The 23,698-nt window shown below is 43.9% G+C and overlaps 1 protein-coding gene across 1 annotated transcript; it reads right to left on the bottom strand.

Annotated features, from left to right (window-relative positions):
* Positions 1 to 271: 271 nt before the first annotated feature.
* On the bottom strand, positions 272 to 22,710 carry col1a1a (collagen, type I, alpha 1a). The gene is made up of 48 exons (XM_041061829.1): positions 22,462 to 22,710; positions 20,013 to 20,204; positions 19,662 to 19,684; positions 19,264 to 19,299; positions 17,631 to 17,723; positions 15,720 to 15,788; positions 15,585 to 15,629; positions 14,914 to 14,967; positions 14,769 to 14,822; positions 14,608 to 14,661; positions 14,455 to 14,508; positions 14,295 to 14,348; positions 13,560 to 13,604; positions 13,399 to 13,452; positions 13,226 to 13,270; positions 12,871 to 12,924; positions 12,126 to 12,224; positions 11,827 to 11,871; positions 11,538 to 11,636; positions 11,152 to 11,313; positions 10,326 to 10,379; positions 10,079 to 10,177; positions 9,937 to 9,990; positions 9,740 to 9,838; positions 9,543 to 9,596; positions 9,393 to 9,446; positions 9,087 to 9,194; positions 8,942 to 8,986; positions 8,098 to 8,196; positions 7,887 to 7,994; positions 7,509 to 7,670; positions 7,328 to 7,381; positions 7,093 to 7,200; positions 6,939 to 6,992; positions 6,657 to 6,710; positions 6,402 to 6,563; positions 6,050 to 6,157; positions 5,564 to 5,671; positions 4,974 to 5,027; positions 4,399 to 4,506; positions 4,233 to 4,286; positions 4,022 to 4,129; positions 3,869 to 3,922; positions 3,642 to 3,749; positions 3,198 to 3,477; positions 2,792 to 2,982; positions 2,294 to 2,536; positions 272 to 1,987 (listed from the first exon to the last, which is right to left on the bottom strand). Exons 1-48 carry the CDS (start codon positions 22,541 to 22,543, stop codon positions 1,841 to 1,843), a joined length of 4,344 nt encoding a protein of 1,447 aa, XP_040917763.1. The 5' UTR covers positions 22,544 to 22,710; the 3' UTR covers positions 272 to 1,840.
* Between the last annotated feature and the right edge of the window lie 988 nt (positions 22,711 to 23,698).

Here is a 23,698-nt window from a genome sequence, read left to right as displayed (position 1 = left end):
CTAAACCAAAGTTAAAAGTCAACAAGCAAATCACCAGGGAACAAATCATCCTCCTGTTGCATCTTTTTCTCTTTCAACACACTCACACTCTCTGTCTCAGTCAGGATTGGCCCTTGACATTTCTGAGATTTTTTTCCCTTTAAGCTATTTTCACATTCAGTCACTGTACAACTGGTTAGAAGGTGTAAAGCTGCTTTAATTACCAAAAAAAAAAGGGGGGGGGGGGGGGGGGGGGGGGCATTCAGTGAGTCAGTCAGGGAATTAGGCAGGATTCAATGTTAGACCACTTAACATGCTTTATTTCAGCATTCAAAATAATTAAAAACATCTCAATTTATTATACATATACAAAATAGGTACAGATCCTTGTGGTGTTTTTCCCCCATAGGTGTATCTGTCTGCCTTCTCTCACAAACGTTTCGCTGATGGCTCTCTTTCTGTGCAATTTTTTTTTTTTTTTTAATTTCTATTTGATTCCAATATTTTGTTATTTTTTACTTTTGAGAAAATTCACCCAACGCACAAGAAAACAAGAAACTAACCACAACAGATATGTGGCTGGAGAGGTGGAGAAGAATTTGGATGACAGTAAGGTGGACAGCAGGTTCAAAACATAAAACCAAAAAGTGTGACGAAGAGAAGGGATGCGGATCCACTTTTCACTTGAACTCAAAAACAGAGCTAGAGTTTCACTGCCAGCACGATCAAGGCTGGGAATAGAAGAAAATCTGTCTCATGCTGGACATCAAGAATAAAAGCTGTGGTTTCATTTTTTCATTTTAGCACCAAGAGGGCCCTGCCACGCCAGAGTGACCTTAACCCTACACAACAGTCTGGCCATACTGGACGTGCAGGAGACCTCAAAGAAAGAATAGCACCGTAAGTTTGAGCTGTTTCTGCTTCTGCTAAAGTGTCAGTAAACCTCGACTACCCCACCAACCGCCGCAACTACTGCAGGCACTTCTAAAACACTGGGCCCATTTTCATAGCTGGAATTTCCTTGCTTTCTGAGGTAGCCATAGGATTTTTTTTTTCTTTCAAAAAAGAGTTTTAAACCCATGTTTCTCTGCTGGTGGTTTTAATGTGACTTTTCTTTATAGAAAAAAAAAGAGAAATAGCGAGGAACAAACAGGAAAGCGACCACAACAAACAAATCACAGCTACATCTGCGGAACAGGATGACAGAGTTGTCCGCCTTGTCTGGGGCAGACGGAGGATGGGGGCAGAACAACAGAGACAAACATGGCTGTAAGTTTCACCGTTTATTCATCAACACCTGAAACGTGGTACAAAGCAATTGGGTTCTGTCTGTTGGGACTGTCCTTTCATTCCTCTCACCGCAGTGGTGTATAAAAATACAAAAGTCACCTGTGTGTTTCTGTTGGTTTCTGTAAACTCCAGAGAGGCCTGGTTTGGCTGGATGAAGAGGGGAAGTAAATTTTTTTACACTTTACAGAAGCATATATTATTTTCTTGTTGCCAGTGAAACAAAATGTCTTCTCTACAGGATCCTTGGTGTTGGTGATGGTAAAAAAAAAAAACAGAACAAAACAAAAAAAAAAAAAAGTCAGAAACAAAAAAAGTAGTGGTCCCAAACACGGTGATGCAGACACTGCTACATCACCGCCATCTTGTTGAAGTGCAGGTTTTAGGCAAAGTGGACCATCGGAACAACAGCCGAATGGAAACTTGTAGAATCAGGAGCGAGGGGCTGGCTTTTTCAGAAAAATGGCATTAGAAGAACGTTTTGGTGGGGTTTTTTTTTAGAGAGAGATGACTGCTAGAAAAAATAAAACACACTCACACACACAACAACAATTTCAAGTCCAGATTTCTCTTTTTACAAGAAACAGACGGGTCCAACTTCAAGGCCAAACTCTTGGTCTGGAGCACCAACGTCCATAGGAGCAATATCAATGATGGGCAGGCGAGATGTTTTCGATGTCTTGTAGTCGATGACTGTCTTGCCCCATGTACCGGTGTGTGACTGGAAGGAGAGAAAAAGAAAGTGGAGTTAGAGTCAATATTCAAAATGGCCACTGCGCAGTTAATACTGGAAATTTTGAAATTTTGCTTGAAATCTGAAGCACACTGCAAGACTAGATACAGCAGTTAGCATGCATGTAGATGCCTTACACACTCCTTTATGTTGTTGCTAGCTTACTCGAGACCACTGCGTGTATATCATCAGGACGTATATATGCATCCTGAATTGTGACCTAATTGTGATCTAATTGCTCTATTTCTGCTGTCTCTAGAATTAGGGAAAGAGTATCAACTAAAGATTCCTCACCGTGCATCCATCCTCCAGGACGCTGTAGGTGAAGCGGCTGTTGCCCTCGGCTCTGATCTCAATCTCGTTGGAGCCCTGGAGGAGCAGGGCCTTCTTGAGGTTGCCAGCGGCGGCGTCCATGTAGGCGACGCTATTCTTGCAGTGGTAGGTGATGTTCTGGGATGCCTCGGTGGACATGAGACGCAAGAAGGTCAGCTGGATGTTGACGTCCTCTGGGAGAGAGCCCTCGCTGCCGTACTCGAACTGTGTAGGAAAAAGAAGGAGGGAGGAGTTAGTGACTGAAACTGTGAGCCCTGAGGAGGGATAAAAAGCAGAGGGGTACAATGGAGTTGAGGAATACATGGGAAACAAATAGAGGAGTTAGAGGAAATGGAATTGAGAAGAGAAGAGGGACAGAGGAGGCAGCAACTGAGATGGAAGTTGACCTAGGAAAGGGATGGAGCCCATTGGTAGAGTGAAGTTAGTGATTGGAACAAGAGGACGGTTTAGCAAGTTTACCTGGAAGCCATCGGTCATAGCCTCTCCGAACCAGACATGCTTCTTCTCCTTCATGTTCTTGCTGACGTACCAGTTCTTCTGGGCAACCTCGCGTTGAGTTGGGGATACGCAGGTCTCTCCAGTCTCCATGTTGCAGTAGACCTTGATGGCATCCTGAGTGCAGCCCTGGTCAGGGTCAATCCAGTACTCACCTGAAGGAGTTCAGAGATGAAAAATCAGAACCTCAGCTGTTTGTCTTCCAGACAATCTCCCTAAAACTAAATTTTCTTAGTCTACCATTATCCACTCATTCTACTTCCTCTGAAGGTTAATGAATATGTGTATGCCCTGAAAATTTTTCATCAGTTCAGTAGGGCCACCGCCACTCTGACCTTTCAATTGTCTTATCACTATTGAAAATACTTACCGCTCTTCCAGTCAGGGTGGCACATCTTGAGGTCACGGCAGGTTCTGGCGGGGTTCTTTCGGGTTCCGTCAGGGCTGCGGATCTGCTCAATCTGCTGGCTGAGGCTCTTCAGTGTGGTGTCAACCTCAAGGTCGCGGTCGCGGAGAACGTTAGCGTCATCAGCACGGAACATGCGGAAGGGATCAGGTGCCTTCTCCTGAGGCTGGGCAATGAAGCCAAGGTCGAATCCGCCACCAGGGGCGCCAGGTGCTCCAGGAGGACCAGGAGGTCCAGGAGGTCCCTGAGAGGAGAAGATGATGGAGGAGGGACAAGAAGAAGTTGGTTAATTCATTACCGGTAAATCCTTTGTGGTACATCCCAAACTCCATATTCCTTGAGTTAGGAGTCACAAAGTAAACAAACATATAAATGGATGGATAGTTAAACAGTTAGTTAGTTGCTTACAGCAGGTCCCATCTCTCCAGAACGTCCACGAGGTCCAGGAGGTCCGGTGGGTCCAGGCAGGCCACTCATACCGTCCTTACCAGGAGAACCAGCAGATCCAGCAGGGCCCTGCAAACAGCATAGAGTAAAACCTCAAATGTCTAAAAGTCAAGACATGGAAAACTGCAAATATGAAAATGTAAAACTGCTCTAAGCAGTTGAAAGGATTGTTTGGTGTATTAACTTACTCTAGGACCAGCAGGTCCAGAAGCACCAGCAGGTCCTTGATCTCCACTTGGTCCCTATGGGTTCATAAACAAAAACAGGATTAAGAGGGTGAGTGTGTACATTATGTGTTGTTTGTAGGCAGTACACGTGGGCTAAAATGTGAAGTAACATACAGCAGGTCCAGGAGGTCCCTGCATGCCAGTGAATCCTCTGTGTCCCTTCATGCCTCTCTCTCCAGCCTCTCCGGTCTCTCCCTTGTCTCCACGAAGTCCAGGAGCTCCCTGTTAGAAGGAAGGAGGAGATGAAGAGTTTTGTTTTACCTTCCCCTGCATGGTGATCCATCTGTCACAGCAGTCTATTAATGGTGCTGATGCTGGTACTTACAGAGGGGCCACGAGGTCCAGCAGGGCCAGCAGGACCAGCAGGGCCAGCAGGTCCCTGAAACATACAAAAATCTGTTTCATGTAGACGCAGTTTGCAGTCACCTACAGTTGATCTAATAATGGTGGCTAATTTTCTGAAGAATTATCAGGGTGTCCTCATCACTCACAGTCTCTCCACGGTCACCGTTCTTTCCAGCGGGTCCAACAGGTCCGGGGGCTCCAGGGGGTCCAGGGGCACCAGGGGCGCCTGAAGGGCCAGTCTCGCCACGGTCTCCCTACAACGCAAACACAAAATAACTTAATTTCACCAGCTGTAGTCTTTGTATGTCATTATTATGTCATGGCCTTTCCAGTTCTAGATCCAAGGAAGTTAAAGGTCTGCGGTGGTGAAAAGATGAAACCAAATATCTGTCCTTTAGGAACTCACAGATCTTTGGTAAAAATAAGCTTTACAGTGTGTGATAATGGTAGCTTTTCAGTCAGCTAACTACAGTAGATGCTCATCTAGATATCAATGAATTTAGAAGGAGCCACTGTGGTGTAAGAATGTTGTTTACTAAATGACCTTGGTCTTGACCATTGGTTGATTAGGATCAATTGAGCTTCTAAAGCTCAGTACTGTGGCACAGACTGAAATTAAAGACAAAGCTTATTGTATCACTATAACCTAGACCATTGGGAAGATCTAGCTTAGCCAACCAGTCTCTTTGACAAATTTATGGGCACTTAGCGATGAACTCACCTTGGGTCCAGCGGCTCCATCGCGACCAGCTGTTCCTTCATTACCGGGGGCTCCCTAAAGCAAAAACAATCAGGTTAACTGATTAAGAAACACCTACTTTTATTTATTTGTTTGTTTATTTAACAGGGACAGTGCATAGCTCTCAGCCATGCCAGAGTTAGCTACCAGCTAATTTTCATCTGTAGTCCCTGAGCAGGAACAATAAACACTGAGTATTAAGACAAAACACTACAGTCCAAGATAAGTAAATACATACATAAGAATACAACAAATATTAGAATACTGTCACTGAAACAGCCTTCTCAAACAACAACGGGACAACAAACAATAACAATCAGACAGCAACAATAACAGTTTCACACAGCAATAAAATCACAATGTTAAAATTACAAATCAGTGGATTATGAACCAGTAGGATTTATGGTTGATGAGTGCATGATTGGGTTGATTTAAGCCATGATTTTATCTTAGATTTACAGGGCTGACTTATAAACAGCCCTGTCTGTCTTTTGTAGTACAGAAAAGACAGACAGTATAGAAAAGACAGACAGAGAGCCTTGTTGTTCTAAAGTGCAATTGTTTTGTCATACCTCACGTCCAGGCTCTCCAGGGGCTCCAGCCAGTCCAGGGGGTCCCATGGGTCCGGGAGGTCCTCGCTCACCACCGGGGCCAGAAGGTCCCTGCTTTCCAGGCTCTCCCTGTGGGTGACACAGCCACAATCAGTTCAGTTATGATATTCTCAGTTGCTTTTCTAACTGTTTAAAACTGCTCTGTCCTGCAGGTGCCAAGAAAGCAAATGGGAAGTCAGTAATTAAACTTGCTTGCAAGAGGCCACACAGCATTACAGTCAAGTGAGTTCAGAGATGCCATTGACTAGAGTTGAATAGTGTTTCTCAGAGGTTTTATTTTCAACATCAGATCCTCTTTGAGTGGTTTGTACACTTATAGGATTTAGGGTTATATTTGGTTCTGAACATGGTGTTGGCCAGCTAAAGACTTTTTAATTTCCTTTCATTTTGTCATTAGATCCATTGTGCACTTTGTAGTTTTGAAGCAGAGTAAAATTAAGAACTTACAGAAGGTCCGGGCAGGCCAGGGAAACCTCTCTCTCCCCTCTGTCCAGGCAGACCAACAATACCACGCTGTCCAGCAATACCCTGAGGTCCAGGCAGACCAGCACTACCCTGCAGGTGGTGACAGAGAGAAACAAAGAAAAAATTGCTTAGATTTCAAGATGCAGGGTGGAAAAACATATAGCAACAAATTCAGTGTCACTACTTTAAGTAACCTCTCCATTTCGTCGGTATCAAATCAAGATGATGTTTACTGGCTATCAATCATCTAGTGCTGTGATAGACTGAGGTTTAAGTCGGTCATTCCAGTAGTATTCTCAAAGTTACTCAAAGTTTTGTGGTAAAGATAACTTACAGGAGCACCATCACCACCAGGGTTTCCCTTCTCTCCAGCAGGTCCTGGGGGTCCAGCTGCTCCAACCTCACCAGGGCGACCAGCAGGTCCAGTCTCACCACGGTTTCCTTTGGGACCCTCCTTGCCAGCTGGTCCAGATGGTCCGGGAGGTCCAGAGTTGCCCTGTGTAAGGTAAGATACAACACTGCTAAAAACCATCCGGGACTTTCAGCTTTGCCACAGGAACAAGAAGTGCCAATAATAATAGAGACTTACAGAGGGGCCGGGAGGTCCAACTCTGCCAGCAGCACCAGGGAAGCCAGTAGCACCCTATGGAGACAGATGAGATGTCTTAGATGAAGGATGTAAAGTCAGTGCAAACGATCAAGCTCTTTCAAGAACTGACAGTATGGTATGGAGCACTGTCACCTCTGAAATCTAGACTACTGTTTGAGATGTTCCTGATCTAAGAGCTGAAGCTGGAGTCAGGCAGGTTGGTATAAATGCAAATGTGATAGAGGAAGAAAAGGACAGAGTTGATGAAGAGTGATGACTTACAGGAGGTCCAGCAGGTCCACGGGCTCCCTTGGCGCCAGTGTTTCCAATGGGACCCTGAAAAGACACAGTGTAGTTTTAGTCAACATGAGAGAACATTGCAAACTACAACATGTTCTGTACTATAATGGGGTGTGAATATTTTAAGTTTACAAACCGCGGGTCCGGGGGCACCAGTGGGTCCAGCGGGGCCGGGGGGACCAGCATCTCCCTTACCACCATTCTCTCCAGCCTCTCCTTTAGCACCAGGCTGTCCATCAGCACCCTGTATTGGAATGGTGGTGGATGTAGAGAGAGATAAACAATTTCTCAGTAAATTCTGTGTTAAAGCTTCAAGCAAAAGAAAAACGGTTGGTAAAAGAATCCATGACATTTGTGAAGAAGTGACTTACAGGAGGTCCGGCGAATCCAGCAGGTCCAGGTGGTCCAGCCTCTCCACGCTCACCCTGAGGAAAAGGCGGAGGAAGAAAGGTCAATCAAGGAATTGAAGATTCAAGAGTCAAGCGGTGAGAGAACTTTGAGCTGAAGGTTCGTTTTCTGCTCTTGAGAGGCATAGACAGACTGTTTACTTACAGGGGCTCCACGGGCTCCAGCAGGTCCAACAATTCCAGGGGCACCAGGCTCTCCCTTGTCTCCGGGGGCTCCAGCAGGTCCGGGAAGTCCAATTGGTCCAGTCAAACCACGGGGACCATCCTTACCAGGAGCTCCATCAGTGCCCTTAGCTCCTTGGTCACCCTAAATTATTGGATGGGGTATACAGGGCATGATCATACATCATATCCTGAAATACTGAGAGCATTCTGTAGGTGGTACTACAACAGACAAGTAATTACTGTTTATGATATGATGTGGTGATACTGGGGAGCTTCTGTCACAAGGAGTAACTAGTTACACCTCATGCTATATACTTGGAATATCAGGAGTACTAGGAATACTGCTGGAGCCACTCACTCTGTCTCCTCTCAGTCCTGGAAGACCAGCGGCACCGCGCTCACCAGGCATTCCCTGCAGTCCAGGAGGACCCTGAGCTCCGGGAGCACCAGGGGCTCCAGCATCTCCCTGAGGAAGAAGAAGAAAATAAGGATTAGGAAAAAGAAATCAAAATAGAAGATACGCTGCCTAATCTTAGGACATCCATTCTTCAACAACTGCCAGGTTTTACCTTGGCACCATCGTTTCCAGCAGCTCCAGGGGATCCACGAGCACCAGCTGGTCCAATAGGGCCAGGTGCACCACGCTCACCAGGGAATCCTCTGTCGCCCTGAGGGGAAAGGGAGGCAGAGAGTTAGACAAGTTGAAGAAGGAATGCAGGAATGCTTAAACAAATCCTGAGGACCTATGTAGCTGTGGATTTCCCATCTAAAAGGTAGATGGTATTCCCCTCATACATAGACTTTTTCACTAACAAAAAGAGCTAAATGGTAAGCATGGCTCTTTTTTTATGTAGGGCCTTTCCTCAAGTGGCCTTACTGGAGGTCCTTGTTTTTAGGCAATGCTGTTTTCACATATGACCTCATATGCTTCATGTGTGAAAAGGCACACACATAACACACAACATGAGATGGTTTGTGTCAGATATGTTCACACCTAGTAAAGGTTTAGGTGAGGGGTGGTGCCTTGGTAGTGCAGGAGTCTGTTTAATGTCTGGTTCAACTGATTTGGAGATTTGTATTCAGACATACAGGTCCTCTGGGTAATGCAAAGTTCATGGTTGAAGTGCATGTGTGAAAGCAGTTTAGTAGTTAGCAGTAAAAACAGGTAGCCAACCTCCCTATAGAATTTGCCTATTACTACCTAGTGGTTAGCAGAATCAACATCAGTGTGCTAAATGAACCTGCTGGCTAGTTAGAAACCTAACAATGTTTTGAACTAAACACTAAGGCAAAAGTTCACTGTAACTGCAAATACAACTGTAATACACAACTTTCCAATGCTGCTCCATTAAAGGACACTGCCACGAGCAGACTAGTGAGTAATTGTGAATATGATGATAAGGAGTGACTTACTCTAGCTCCAGCTGGTCCAGGGGTTCCAGCCTCACCGGGCAGACCCTAGATAGACAGAGAAACAAAGGGAGAGGCAATTTAATGCATTAATTCACTCAAAAGTATTAATATGATCAGGGTACGCAAATCAATCATATCTCAGTACCTGCTCTCCAGGCTTGCCAGTCTCACCAACAGCACCCTGGGGTCCTGGGAGACCCTGGAATCCAGGAGCTCCAGCAGGTCCTTGCTCTCCTCTCTCACCAGCAGGACCCTGACAATGAGCAAGAGAGGGAGTGTCAGAGCTAACAGAAATGACCAGTAGTAATGTGTTGTGTGGGTATTGCTTGCTGTGCATAGCTACATGTGTAGTTTGAAGTATTTGGTAGTGAGAGGCCATCAGGCTAATAAGGTATACAGCCTGAGCCAGGTGTTAATGTGAGCATGTGTGTGGTTTGTGTGTTTTACTTACAGCAGGTCCAGAAGGACCCTGGGCACCAACATCACCGTCCTTTCCGGGGGCACCCTGGGTAGAGAGATGGTAGGCTTTTAGACACACAGCTTAAATACATAACAATAAAGTACAGTAGATTCAAAGACTAGAATAGCTTGGACAACTTACAGCAGGGCCAGTGGGTCCCATTACTCCTCTCTCACCGGGCTTTCCAGCCTCACCCTACAGACAGGAGTAGAAATGCACTATTAACGGAGATGCGGAAGCCATTTTATCAGCAGAGCAGTTCTCACTAACCCAATCACTGAACTATTCATAAACATCTGATCAAAGATGCTGTGCAACAGTTGAGACACATTACTCACAGCGGCTCCCTTGGGTCCAGGGAATCCCATGACTCCAGGCTGGCCTCTAGCTCCAACGGGGCCAGGGGGTCCAGGGCGGCCATCTTGTCCAGGGGCTCCCTGTTAAAAAGAATTAATTAAGGATTAACTTACATAAACTCAAAATGGCGGTTTTAATGAGACTACGATCAAATGTATTATAGTGAACATGAACTTACAGCAGGTCCCAATTTGCCATCAGGTCCAGGGCTGCCAGGGCTGCCAGTCATACCCTACAGGTCAGAGCCAGAGGTCAGAGGAGAGCCTATGCAGTGGATATGTTGTTGACAATTATGATAGATAGTTAGTAGGGTATCTAACCTTAGCTCCAGGCAGACCGGGCTCACCAGTGCGGCCAGGCTCACCAGTGGCACCTTTAGGTCCAACAACACCAGGGGCACCACGCTCACCAGGGGCACCCTATAGTGGGCAGGAAGAGGGAGAAAGAAAGAGGCAGACAGGAAAGAATTGTAGAAAGGCAAGGATTAGTTAAATCTAAACTGTTCTGAAGCATCTGAAAAGAGAACTGGAAAGATGTATCAAATGCATGTGTGTATGCTTTACTCACTTTGGGTCCAGCAGAGCCATCAGAACCAGGGAAACCACGACCACCAGGACCGCCCTGTAGGGAGAATCAAGTACATCTTGCTTAGCCCTATGACCGAAAGTCAGCACTGTTACATGTAGACAGGGGTGCCGTACACCATGAGCTCAATCTTGTCCTGTCCTTTGGCATGACTGATCCATGCAAAGTGTATTCTGGAAAGAAATTCAAGTTCTACTCTACATTAGTTAGATTTTATCAACGAGTTTAGAATTTTTTTTTTAAATTGATTCTGAATTCATACAACATTTTGTATGAACACTCAAACACCTAAAACACTTTTATACTTCCTGTGCAAGGCCGGGGGGGGGGGCTCTTGTGACATGACCACCCCCAAGTGGCAGCATGATACTCTGCAACCCCGAGTCTAAGGCTATTCATTTTCTATTTTATTTCATTTGTCTGTCCATCATGTAACAGATCAGTAACTTTTTTTTTCCAGATGTTTCATTTACAGTTCTGCTTTTTTCTCTGCAGGCTCTCTAGAGTGTTTGTTTACATGGCCTTGATGAGACAGAAGGATGTCTGCATCATAGGTAAGTTTTGACCTTTGTCCTCTCTCATGCTTGGATTCCAAGCAGAGAACAACATGTCATTCAATTTCCAATGGCCAGCATATTTTTGTTTTTATTTAAAATCATGTTAAAACTGAAGCTGCACAAAAGTCATCTGAATAATTAAAAAAAAAGAATACACCACCAGAAGGCGACTCCATGATTTTCCCTCCCCATAACAATTAGTTTAAAGAATATTACAGTATAATCTAGTGAAAATTAGGAAAGATACATACTCTCTCTCCAGGAGCTCCACGGGCTCCTGCAGCTCCAGGCTCTCCTCTGGATCCTCTCTTGCCCTCCTCACCAGGAGGTCCTGGGGGTCCCTGAACTCCTGGGACACCAGCCTCTCCCTTAGCACCGGCCTCTCCCTTGGCTCCTGGGGCACCAACCTCACCCTGAGGGAAACAAGCAAATAAGCAAACAAACAAAGTAAAAAACAGTTCAGTAAAAAGACTGGTAGGAAAGTGAAGCAATACATCTACTACATTGGCATTTGATTCAGCATTTTTACTTCAGTAGTATATTTGGACTAAAGACTTTTTTTTTTATGTCCATCACAAGAGACCGATTCAAGAAAATGAATTTTGGCTTTAGCTAGTTCTGAGAAAGCTTTACTCACAGTGTTACCCTTTGGTCCAGGGGCACCAGCAGTACCCTGAGCTCCTGGGGGTCCACGAGGTCCAGGGAAACCAGGAGCTCCTGCAACTCCAGCAGCACCCTGCAGGGGGCAGCATATAACAACATAACAGTCAAATCATGCCGTACTGTCCTGGCAGTAATGAGTCTCTGTGGCTATGCTAACTGCCCTGGCTGCTTTGTTAGTGCCTTGCTCAACCTGTTGAGCCAAGGGATTCAAACCTTTAACTCTGACATGCCTATGAAGGAAATGTGTTGGGAGAGATACTCACAGGGGCTCCCTTAGCTCCAGGGGCTCCATCAGCTCCGGGGTTTCCCTGAGAGGAGAAAGAAAAGGAAAGATTTTCATGAACAATCCAGGATCCGAAGGGTTTTTGTAAATTTACCATTATATAATCATAAAGGAGCAGCTCATGTGGAAGCTTTTCTTTCTTTATCATTTTTCCTGATGAACTTAAAAAAGTGGACAACAAACAATTCTTCTGTGGCCCATTTTCTTCCTGTCTGACAGTCCTTAATTTGGACAGTCTAGGGTCATTAGAATAAATAAATCATTACTGTTTGTACTTACAGAGGGTCCGGCAGCGCCAGCAGGTCCGGGGTTTCCAGGCTCACCACGGGCTCCAGATGGGCCCTCAGCTCCACGAGCTCCCTGAGGTCCGGCGTCACCCTGAGCAGAGGGGAAACAAAGAGCAAAGAACTCAGATAGGTATGTCCAAACCAACAGCAGAGCTATGATCCAACATGGCCAAGAGGAGTGAAAAGTGCTGGTATCACAGATAAAAGGCAAAAGGAAAGAAAATATGACAAACGGAGAACGGAGAAATGCCAGTGTGGTGGTGTCAGTTTACAAAATTACAAAAGTAAAGCTGTGCCCCAATTTAAAACTCATGGTAATATTATAAAGTATCACTGAAGACTGATCTTCTAATAATATCTTCTAATATCTAATATTAGCATTAATTAGCATGTAGTGTGGAATTGGGACACAGAATGAAATTCCTATGTAACTCAGATGACCTTGTACCTTGTGTATGTATGTATGTATGTGACCCCATTCACATAGTCGAAGGGTCAAGGGTCAAATTAAGAGTCAACTACCTTCAAAGCACTGCAAAGTCAATGACTTTCTAATGAACCTTACAATGTCTCTTGGGAAAAGAAGAGAAGAGAAGAGAAGAGAAGACTGTCTGAAGCAAAATGTCATGTACGGTGTCATTTTGGATGGTGAAAGATGTTATTAGGGAAGATGAAGGACATTAAAAATGGAGGATATTAAAGATTACTGGTGTGGATCATTTAGGGCTTAGTTGTACCTTGGCTCCAGGGCCACCAGGGAATCCAGGAGGTCCAGCGGGGCCAGTGGGACCCTAAGAAGAAACAATTAAACAAAGACATTCAGAGAAACACTGCAGACTTATCTGGCCAGTGCCACTACAGCTAATACAGCAAAATTATTTTGATCTGATTGATTTATTGATTTAACAGAGCAAAATTCAAATTCTGCTAAGAATTACTCGTTTTTCAAAGAGTGAGGGAACATTCAAAGTTGTACATTAAAAACAGCTAATCAAAGAGAAGAGCTGCAGTTTCCCCTCACGCCTAAAACTAGAGATTTATTGAATCTGAAGCTGTGGGAAGAGCTGAAGCTTTAGAGAATGGTAGACTTACGGGAGGTCCAGCAGCACCAGCAGCACCATCGTTACCACGAGCTCCCTGCAGCACACAGACAAACATGATTGGTTGATATATTCATTGACTGACTGGTTGATTGAACACAGGAGTTGGATGTGTGTGTGTGTGTGTGTGTGTGTGTGTATGTGTGTGTGTGTGTGTCGACTCACAGCAGCTCCAGTAGCACCAGTACGGCCTCTCTCACCAGGCAGACCACGAGGTCCCTGAGACAGAGGCAGACAGAGCCAGTCAGTTTTAATCTGGCATCACTTGGAAGGGAAAGAAAAGTATAGGCAGCAAATAAATAGAAAACATTGGATGTTTTACTCACCATAGCACCAGGAGTTCCATTCTCACCAGGAGCTCCAGCCTCTCCCTAAACAGTCATAAACACAGGTGATGCAGGTGAGGTGATGAAAATGAAAGAATGAAACTGTAGCATCATTTGTCAACATTAATTCAACCAGCCAATATGGCTGCCACAAACGAATAACTACCCAATATGGCTGCTACCACTTTTTCTTGTAACAGTACTGTGATTACAACTAATACTAATTCCTTACTCATCTAAAGGGACAGTCCACTGATTTTACACATAAAAGTAAGTTTGCAAGTCGTTAAGGGTGGATTATGGTGAGTGTATTTATTTATGTGGCAGGGCAGTCCTAAAGAAAAGATGCTATTGGTTGCATTATGGGAACTGTAGGAGCCAGTTTAAGCCAATTTTAGGGACTGAAAGTCAGGACATCATAACGTCTGCAGGTTTAATTTTACCCATTCTTTTTTAAATCTTATATGGAAGTGTAATACTAGTACAGTGGTCCATTAATACTCTGGGTATAAGTTCTGCTCCTGATAGTACTATTACCATAGCTATTAGCACCATTTTACAGCTACTTCTACTGTTACTCCTGCTGCTAATTGTACTATTAGTACTTCTATTAGTGCTACGATTATTACTCTGCTTCTGTTATACTGCTACTGAACTAACCCTCCACTGGAAGTTCACAATTGACACTGAAATGTAACGTGGAAGAGCAAGAAAAAGAAAAAGAGGGACAGTCACCTTAGGTCCAGCGGGGCCAGTCTCTCCCTTAGCACCATCCAGACCACTGAATCCCTAAAGAGAAAGAGACATTCAGTGAGTCCACACTTGTCCACAGCCAGGAGATGCTAAATTGCTGATTTGTAGTTTGCCAAATGGGGAGATGTAAGTTTTGACTCACTCTGTGTCCCTTGATTCCGGGCAGGCCGGGGGTTCCTGGGAAACCACGAGCTCCCTGAGAGAAAGATAAAATAGGGAGACAGAATTTACTATCACAGCTCTGTTTTTGCTTTTACATCACACGGCAAGGAACTGTGTTGCCATGGCAACTTACCTGTGGGCCAGGGGGTCCGCGCTCACCTCCGCGACCGGGTTTGCCAGACTCACCCTGAGAGAAAGAGAGGCAGAGAAAAGAGGATGAGTGGAAGGATAAAATCATTCTGTGATCTAAACTGTGGTACAGCTGGTGAACATAAACAGGTCCAGTGGACTTACATCCTCTCCGTTCTTTCCAGGAGCTCCAGCGGGGCCACGGGGACCCATGGGACCCTGTAGAGAAAGACACACACAAGGTGAAAATGGCAATAGAGTAGCGAGGTGCAATGTGGATGTGATGAGTTTCCATGTGGTTGACACTCACAGCGGCTCCAGGCTCTCCAGGCTCACCAGGGGGGCCAGTGAATCCCTGAGGTCCCTGTAGGGGGAGACACACCAAGACACCATCACTAAAACACTCCCAATACTATATATGAGCCACTTCAAACAGGAGATGTTGTCTGTCTTGCATCACACACAGGGACACACTACTATGTGTTTGACCTTGGTCAAAACTGAAACACAGACCTACAGTATCTAGCCTCCTATCATTGTCCAAACCTCCAAGTCAGTCTGACCACTGGACCATTTGTGTTGATTCATCCCAAACAGCATACCAACGTTACAGATATTAGAATAAATAGAACAAACTGTGTCTATGGGAGTGCATTTGTGTTCAGATTCATGAAGCCCCAGGGTATGTGAGGATTTCTCACATGAACTGAAACATTTTCAGCTCAGGCAGCTGCATGTTGGCATCAATTCACATCAAATTTGTGTCGGGTGGGTTTTTTTAAAACCTGACTCAACTAAAATATTAATCACTGAAATAGAGTTTGGCACAAACTTCCTGCCAACTGGGTGCTGAGGAAGTGATGTCATGATGATTTTGTGATGGTGTATGTGGTACACATTCTGTCACTGCCCTCTCCTCTATCCTCACAGCTGCAGATTTGAAACATTTTGAGTAGAGGAAGGGAGAAGTAATGTACTTACGCTAGGACCAGGAGGTCCAGGGGATCCACGGGGTCCCATTGGGCCCTGTCAAGTCAAACAGAGGCGAGGTCAGATACTGCATCATCATAATTCAGAGGGAACTAATACAGTGTATGTGTATGTGTATGTATCTACCATGGGTCCAGGCACAGGCATGGCAGGAGATTTCTCATCATAGCCACCAGACATCTGAGGGGAGAAGTTCTGCAAAAAACAAATAGAAATGGACACGTTAGTGTTTCATGCTGAAATATTCAAATTCATCAGTCATATGACATATTATATGAAAATGTCAATTCCCTGCAGTTTAGGTTTGAACTTTCCATGACATAAACAAAATACCTTCTCTCTATGTTCTTTTGTCACTGAGTATTATATACCAGTTATTTGTAAAACACCATTTTCACACAGTTTTATGACAAGATCAAAATCCATGTCTCTTTAATCTTTCAATGACCAGCCAATACATTTCTGGGCAGTCCAGCCAAAACAGCCTAAATTTTTGTCTCAATCACAAACTATAAATTAATTTTTATGCAGAAGCAACCTCAAGCAAAGCAGTATGCACTAAGTAACAACTACGATACTGGTTATACTATGTGTAGCTGTAAGTGTCCAACTCTCCAACCTCTCCTGTTTCCTACTCCTGCTCTACCACATCCCATCATTTAGTCATATTTCCAAAATATGACTAAATCCAAAATAGCCTGTTTCACCAGTCTTGTGGATGATGAAGTATTCCAGTGCATTTTGTAAAGATTTGAGTAGAAAGCTTGGTTCCCTTCACTCTTCTTTCAGCCAGGGCCATTCCCTGACCTTTGACCTTATTGTGGTTAGGTAACAGACTGGCTGAGCTCAAGGTCCTCTCTTTGGATGCTGCTGATCACCTGCAGCTGATCTGACCACCAAAGTCACTTTGTGACACACAGGCACAGTGCATGTGCAAACATGGTCAGCATTTATTCTATTAGAACAAAAGTCTGTTATTGACATGTTGTGATTTGTTAGGATTGAAATCAATTCTACTTTAACACGCTACATTCAATTTATATAGGGATAACACTAAGTATTGTAAACTGAAGCATGCTGATATTTCCAGCTATTCATGGCAAGCATTTAGTTACCTGTAAAGCTCTACATCAGGATGGTAAATAAGACTGAGATCTTATATCATGTTAGCTTAGCCTGGTTAGTTAACCAGTGGGTAAATGGGAATTGTACATAAAAATGTGAAATTAGCCTGGGAACTTTAGCTCAGTATCCTGAACTTGAAGGAGAGTCAGTGTGGGAATGTTATTTTCATATGCTAACCTGCAAGTCAACGATAAACTGAATCATAGCATACTAAATTATATTGTGAGACTAGCTTAGCGTGATAAGATGGGGCTTGTGGATATGAAATTCTTCCCATGTCAAATTCAGCCATTCTACAATAAACAAGCATCAAAAGCATCTCTGCTTCTCTTCCCTGAGCATCTTCAGCATCTTTCTATTGACACTAATGAACTCCTGACCTTCTGACCTCAGACTGAGAGCCAAAAAATGATGATGTGCTGGATCATCAAGATGATGGAAAAGCCAGAACTTTAGTGTCTCAGATCTCCCTGATCTGTCTGCATTCACACTCAGCATGCCCTGTCTGGTTTATACTGGTCAGCTGTTATGCCATTCTCCAAATAATAACACAGAGACACTGGAAATTTTAGGAAAACAGAAGCACTGAGTTGCTGTTCATTTCATGTGAAAATGCAATCTAACAAGGAAACACAAGGAATTATGGGTAGTGGGCTATGAGTACCAGTAAGCCAAGAGGAACAAAACAGAACTGTTTTTTTTTGTGTGTGATCTTATCTTGTCTGACCACCACAGAAGAAGAAGTTGCAGTTATCGACACTAGCAGGCTGACACAATATCACAACTCAGTCCAGGAAATGAGCCACATGCATGGGTCATTGCACAGTTGTTTCCACCCCTGGTTGGACAATAACTGGTTAGTTTAAACCTAGTCCAGTCAAGAAGACAAAAAAAAAAACTCAGACAACTTACTCCACCGAGGCCAGGGGGTCCAGGGGGGCCGGGAGGTCCAGGCAGTCCAGGCTGTCCAGGGATACCATCTTTACCAGGGGGACCAGCAGGTCCCTGCAGGTGGGGGACAAGAGGAAGAAATAAAGAAAAGAAGGAAGGTCAGGCTCAAGAGTCAGAATCAAGGGCTACCAGGATGCAGGGCTGTGATGCAAACACAACCATACGAAAAGACAGAAAACCACAATCTGCTGTTTGATTTGTTCAGCCCTGAATCACATGACAGCCTATACTCATGCTGCATCATCAGACCAAATCTGTGTATAATATTTAATTCCCTATGTGTATATTTACAGGCTAGCAGCATTAAACCTAGAGGAGATGCGGTTTACTTCCCTGCAAGACTGACCATGTGGCCAACCAGGAAGGAACTGGTAGCAGTCATGTGACACCAGGATACAGGAAATTGGTAAGAACAGTCAAAAAAGTCTTTTTTTTTTTCAGAAAGTATTTGTTCTCTGGGGAATAAAACCAACATCATCACAGGCTCAGAATAAGTGATTGTAATTAATTCTACTTTGCAGCTAACATGAGGAACACACTATAAAAATAATTACTGAAAACTCCTGATCACAAATGATCATAATTAAGTCAGCTTCAAGAGAGTTAGCCTTAAGAAAATAGCCAGAGTCTTCTACAGTTTCTGATCCAACTTGTCAGCTAAACAAAGAGATCTCTGCAGCTAGATGAATCAGATCCAGTGATTGATTACATTAAAGTGATCAATTCAAAATCAATTTAGGTCAAAGTGGCATCACAAACAATTCTAAACACTGCAGGAAAAAAATTAAAGCCAACTTTGAATTTTGAGAGTATCAGTCATTTTTGTTTCATGTGTAAATTATGTCTCAATAATTCAATCCCCACAAAAATTGAGCAGTTAATGCCAATATTTACTTTACCCAGAATCTTGGGCTTGGGTTTTGGCTTGATTTTGACAGTGAGCTTTGGTGGGGAAAAAAATCTTCATTAAAGTTTCCAACTTTCAGTCTGCCAAACAAAGTTTCAACTTCCTGTCCTTCCCCACACAACTTCAGCCTCAGTCTTCAGGCTTCAACTTGAACCCCTGGCCTGTTTTCAGTCACTGATCATTTCACTCCTCTCAGTAAATGACAAACTCTGTTAAAGCAAATTGTTTGCTTTAATTTACATTCTTGCTTTAAAATGATGTCAAAAAACAAAACATATTGACATAACTCAGCAGTGGAGATAAAGTACAAGTATTACCCTTCAGTGCAGTTTAGATGGGACTTTTAGCTCTTTATCTAATGGCTGCAGCTGCTTTGCACGAAAAATGTTTCAATGAAAAAATCTGTCCATAAATATGATGCAAAATTTTGACAAATTGCCAATAAGTAGTTAGACCTGATGCCATTTGGACCAGCTACTGTTTACACCATAGTCAGTGTGTATTATGCCTAACACACAACTCTGGACTGGACTAAATGATCTCTGAAAAGTTTTTGTCAGTTTAGCTGCTTCTGCTCTGTCTGAGTGCCAGACCTCAAATGCACCTCATCTGGCCCTCAGGTGACCAGAAACCAAAGACTCATAATTGAAGCATGGGAGAAAAAGAGTAAAAGGAGTGTGAACCTACTCTGTCTCCCTTGGGTCCACGCTCTCCCTTGGGTCCCTGTGGGTACAAAAAACAACAAAAAAAAAGGTCTCAGTCTATAATAAAACAAAATCCTGTTAATATATCAGGATATGATGTATCTGATCTAATCAATAAAGTGATCTATTGATGATAATGATCAATCAACCAACTGTATCTGCTCTTTCAGACCAATAAACAACATCCATCAGTGATCGATCAGTAATCAATATGACAATCCACAGTAACATCAAACCAATTAGGTATAATTGTTTTACTGTATTATACTGTTTCGGTGGTGATGATAACTACATTGACCCTGTAAGACATTAGTGATTGCTAAAAACTATTCTGACCAATCATTTCAGTGGTTGATGATCAATTAAATAATCAATATTTACCGCAACTTGAGCCTCCTGGAAGCCTGCAGAGAGAGCAGAGGGGAGACAGAGATGTAAATTTAGATTATGAGAGTAAACACAAAAAAAGATTTTTATAATAAATGTGGAGCTAAAGTTACAGAACTTTAAATCCTCAAATCACGGTATAAGTAATGTAGTGGTCGAGGAGCAAATATTTGTGTAATACTGGAGGAAAAGTGAGTGTGTGTGTTTGTTTTTGTGTGTGGGGGGAAGGGTAACGTAGGCAATGTGTTTAGTCACGCTGGGAGTGCAGCCCGGTGTGTTACAGTGCGATCTAAAATACATACAAGACAAAGTGAATTATCAAGCAAAGAAAGAAAGAAATCATACCGTCGTCGGGGCAGATGGGGCAGCACTCGTCGTGGGGGATGACGGGGTTGGGGCAGTCTGTTGTGTCCTCGCAGATAACCTCATCGCACATCACCGTGCCGCTGTCGCACACGCAGATCCGACATGGCTCCGGTTTCCACACATCCCGGTCCGCATACACCTGGCCGTCCAGGGTGCAGCTTCCGCCCGTGCCTGAGGGGGGCGACAGAGAGTGACAGAGAGGAAGAGACAGGTGAGATACCTGAGCACACAAACACACACACACGTGCACAGAAATACAAGGGTCTAGATGAAGACGTTAAATTAGGAAATTCAGTGCTCAAAAATATTACAATTATAAGGGTGAGGGGAAAAAAAATGAACTTGATTAAACTGCATTTATTATTATAACAATATCCTATTTTATAAACGTCCAGCTTTCATTTTAAGGGTATTTAACGATATTTTACTAGTCCCTAAAATATTCAAACCCATATTGCATAACCTTAAAATGTACATTCCTATCAATCATGTGTCATTTTGTATATTTTATAACAGTTGGGATCTACACAGGCCTATAGTTTTGTTTTAAATACCACTTTTAGCTTAAAAGATACTTTCTGAAATGCTTGACCTCGAAGAAACAAATAGTAGAAAGCAAAGATGTGTTGACACAAAAAACTATGACCACAAACAGAGGAAATGATTGAGGCAAACACATAAAAACAGCAAGGTGGAGAACTCAGAGTGGGAAAAGTTTGGACATGAACTGAGCCATAGAAACCGGAAAGAGGACACGCTGAGGTGACAGAGAGGACACCAGCCTGCTGTGTCTCGATGCAGGTCACACCGTCGTTACGCACGGTGAGATGCTGCTTACGCACGGAGCGCACGCGTCCCCCGAGTGACTTCATTTCCCTTTAACAACAGGAAAAACTGATCGTTCCTCTGCTTTAACACAAAGTCACTTTTTCCGACCTGAGCTCCATCACTCCTGCTGCTGTGGATTTCTCAGCAAAACTAAACCCAAAGTGGGGGCTCCTTTTAGGGCTTATAAATCTCCCAGCGTGCCAAAGTGCTGAGCTCAGAAGGAAAAGCAAGCAGCGCTGCAGACTGTTGGCTTGGCAGCTGCTGCTGGAAACACTCCGCATGTGTTTGCAATTAGAGGAAACAATAAAAAAAAAAAAGAGAGCGTGGAAACAAGAAGAAAAGGAGGAGGAGGGAAAAAAAGAGGGAGGTATGGGGGACGTGGCGGCCAGATGTGTCTGCAGGTGGCGAGAGATGCCTCTGGGTGGCGCTGTGACACAGTTCAGAGGGTCAAACCACATCTGCTGCGGATAGACAGGCAAAGCAGGCAGACAGCTGAGTCCTTTCCAGACAAGAGGAACATCTGGAAAAATAGAATTTCAGCTCCTTGGGTCGGGTTGTTTCCAGAGCTGAGCCTGTAAGACTGATTTTCTTTGTCTTCTTACAGGAGGAAAATGTTTGTGTCTAAACACCAGTAGAAGTCTTTGTTCCACTGAATAGCAAGTGATTTCTTTTTCTGTGCTGTGCTATTAATACAAACTCAGAGCATACAGTAGCAGCTTGCTCAGACTGTCGAAATCAGATGTTTCCAGCAGACAAGACTACGCCTGCTCATCTCCCATTCTCCCTGTCTCTCTCTGTTTCCCCTCTATGTGAGTCTCTCTCTCGCTCACCTGGCCAACTCACCACTTGGCCTCAGGCAGTGAATTACTCTGCCACATCAATCAGGCCTGTGAGAAGCTTTCCCTATCTGACTCGCGTCTGCTAGAAGCAGAATAATCCTCGCTGCTGATGGAGCGCAAAGACCCATCCAGTCCCACATCTAAAAACGGCACTGTTTACCAGCTTTACCAACCAGGTTGAGGTTAACTTTTGGGAGGCTGGGGTACAGGCAGCATAGTTAAAGGCAGTAGACTCACAAAACGTCATGGAGGATTCAAGCTTTTCAAGCCAGAAATAAAATCTATGTTTTTTCCTGCTCCTTTTCTTGCTTTTTTTTTTTGGTAGTCTCCATTAGAGACCCTTGCCTGGAGGAAAGCCTGGAAAACCTGCAGCAACTTGCTTTGCATGCATGTGGGGGAGGTGGGGGGTAGAAAGAGACATAGACAAACACAAGGAGAGGGGGAGAGAGGGGCCTTCTTGAGATGCCCAATGCATTACGTATACACTGTACTGTCTAAACTACTGTCTATCTATCTATTTATCTATCCATCTATCTATCTATCTATCTATCTATCCATCTGTATGTCTGTCTGCCAATGTGGAGACAAAGGAGCAGCACACATCAAAGTTCTTATTTCTAGTTCAAACTTGTTCCTTTCTTCTCTGTCTAGATCTCAGCAGCCGTCCACCCACGAAAAGAAAAATCCACTTTCAAAAACCCGTGAAAAAAAAGACAAAAAAAAAAAGGGTTGAGAAGCTCCAGTAAAGTGATGAAACTTACGGTCGTCCTCGCCCTGCGCTCTGACCAGGAGCACTGCTGCGCTGAGCAGCAGCGCCAGCCGCAAATCCACAAAGCTGAACATGTCTAGATGCCACTAGACATGTAGACTCTTTGAGGCAAGAGAGGAAAAAAGTTGGGGGTGTTTTCTCTTTCTGCTACACTCCACTCATACACGGGTGTTTGGGGCAGGGTCCGCTCGTCTGTTCACAGTCCTCCTGACCCCAGCAGAAAACTCCCTACTGCCTACACTCACTTTCCACCAGGGTTTTTATATGGGAGCCTGAAGAACTGGGAGGTGCTGGGGACTGGACCGACTGGGGACGCACCCTCATTACCCCGCTGCTGCCGCTCACGTTTAGGGAAGACAAGAATGGACCCCTCCTTCAAAGAGAAAAAAAAACAGAGGAAAAGAGAGAAAGACGAAGGAGAAAAAAGCAGGTCCCTCCTTCCATAATTCCAAGAGTTGGAGTTTGGATCAGAGAAAGAAGGGGGGGGCTGAGCAGGAGGAAACCTGATCCTGAAGAGCATCGGAGGGTCGAAGGAGGATCTCCTCCTCCAGCAGTGCATGGGTTTAATCCAGCTTTTATTTCTGGTTCTGGTCTGCTTCCTGGTGCACGTTGATTTCAGCTGAATTTTAGACTGCTTCTGGTAGTCTAGTATCAGTTTTAGATTTTCAGAGCAGTTGTAGTCTTTGTTCAGGTCTAGTTCACAAACTAATGTCTCAGAACATTCAGTTTTAGTCAGTTTTGGTTTAAGCTAAGTTCTCAAACATTTTAAATTAGTTTTTGGTTGCAGATTTGTCACAGTTGTTTTAGTTTTTTGAAGTGTTTTCATGGTTTTAGCTGACAGTGTTAACATGTGCTGAACATGGCTGCTGGCTTAGAAGTGTTTGGTTTCATTTGTAGGTTCAGCTTAACTTGTGTTTTTGTTTCTGTTGCCAGTTCAGTTCTGGTCAGGGTCTGATGTCAGGTTTGGAAAGTCTCATTATTTGCATTGATCACGTGACTTTAAATAAATGGATATCATGTTTAGTAGTTACAACCTCTTGCAGCAAAAATATAGTTTGAAACCTTTAATTTGACAGACAACATTGACAAAACACATTTTTGGTCTCAAAAAAATCCTGTACAAATCATTTTACATGTTGTCACTGCAGAAGAATTAACTGTTGCTTTATGGTTTAAGTAATTTCTCCTTCCTCTTAAGCTGAATAAAGAATTTAAAAGCCTACTAGTTC

Source organism: Toxotes jaculatrix, chromosome 18, assembly GCF_017976425.1.
Source record: "Toxotes jaculatrix isolate fToxJac2 chromosome 18, fToxJac2.pri, whole genome shotgun sequence".
NCBI classification, from domain to species: Eukaryota; Metazoa; Chordata; class Actinopteri; family Toxotidae; genus Toxotes; species Toxotes jaculatrix.
Note: the sequence above shows the minus strand (reverse complement) of the source record. Positions and strands in the feature narration are given on the sequence as shown.

Excerpts from the sequence above, each read along its gene's own strand:
- col1a1a (XM_041061829.1), bottom strand. The coding sequence starts at position 22,543 with ATGTTCAGCTTTGTGGATTTGCGGCTGGCGCTGCTGCTCAGCGCAGCA. Across the intron at positions 7,382-7,508 it reads CTGGAGCCCGTGGAGCCCCT|GGTGAGCGTGGAGAGGCTGG; the intron begins GTAAGTAAACAG and ends CCTTTTCCTCAG. Across the intron at positions 5,672-6,049 it reads CTGGCCTGCCCGGACCTTCT|GGAGAGCCTGGAAAGCAGGG; the intron begins GTAAGTTCTTAA and ends TGTCACCCACAG.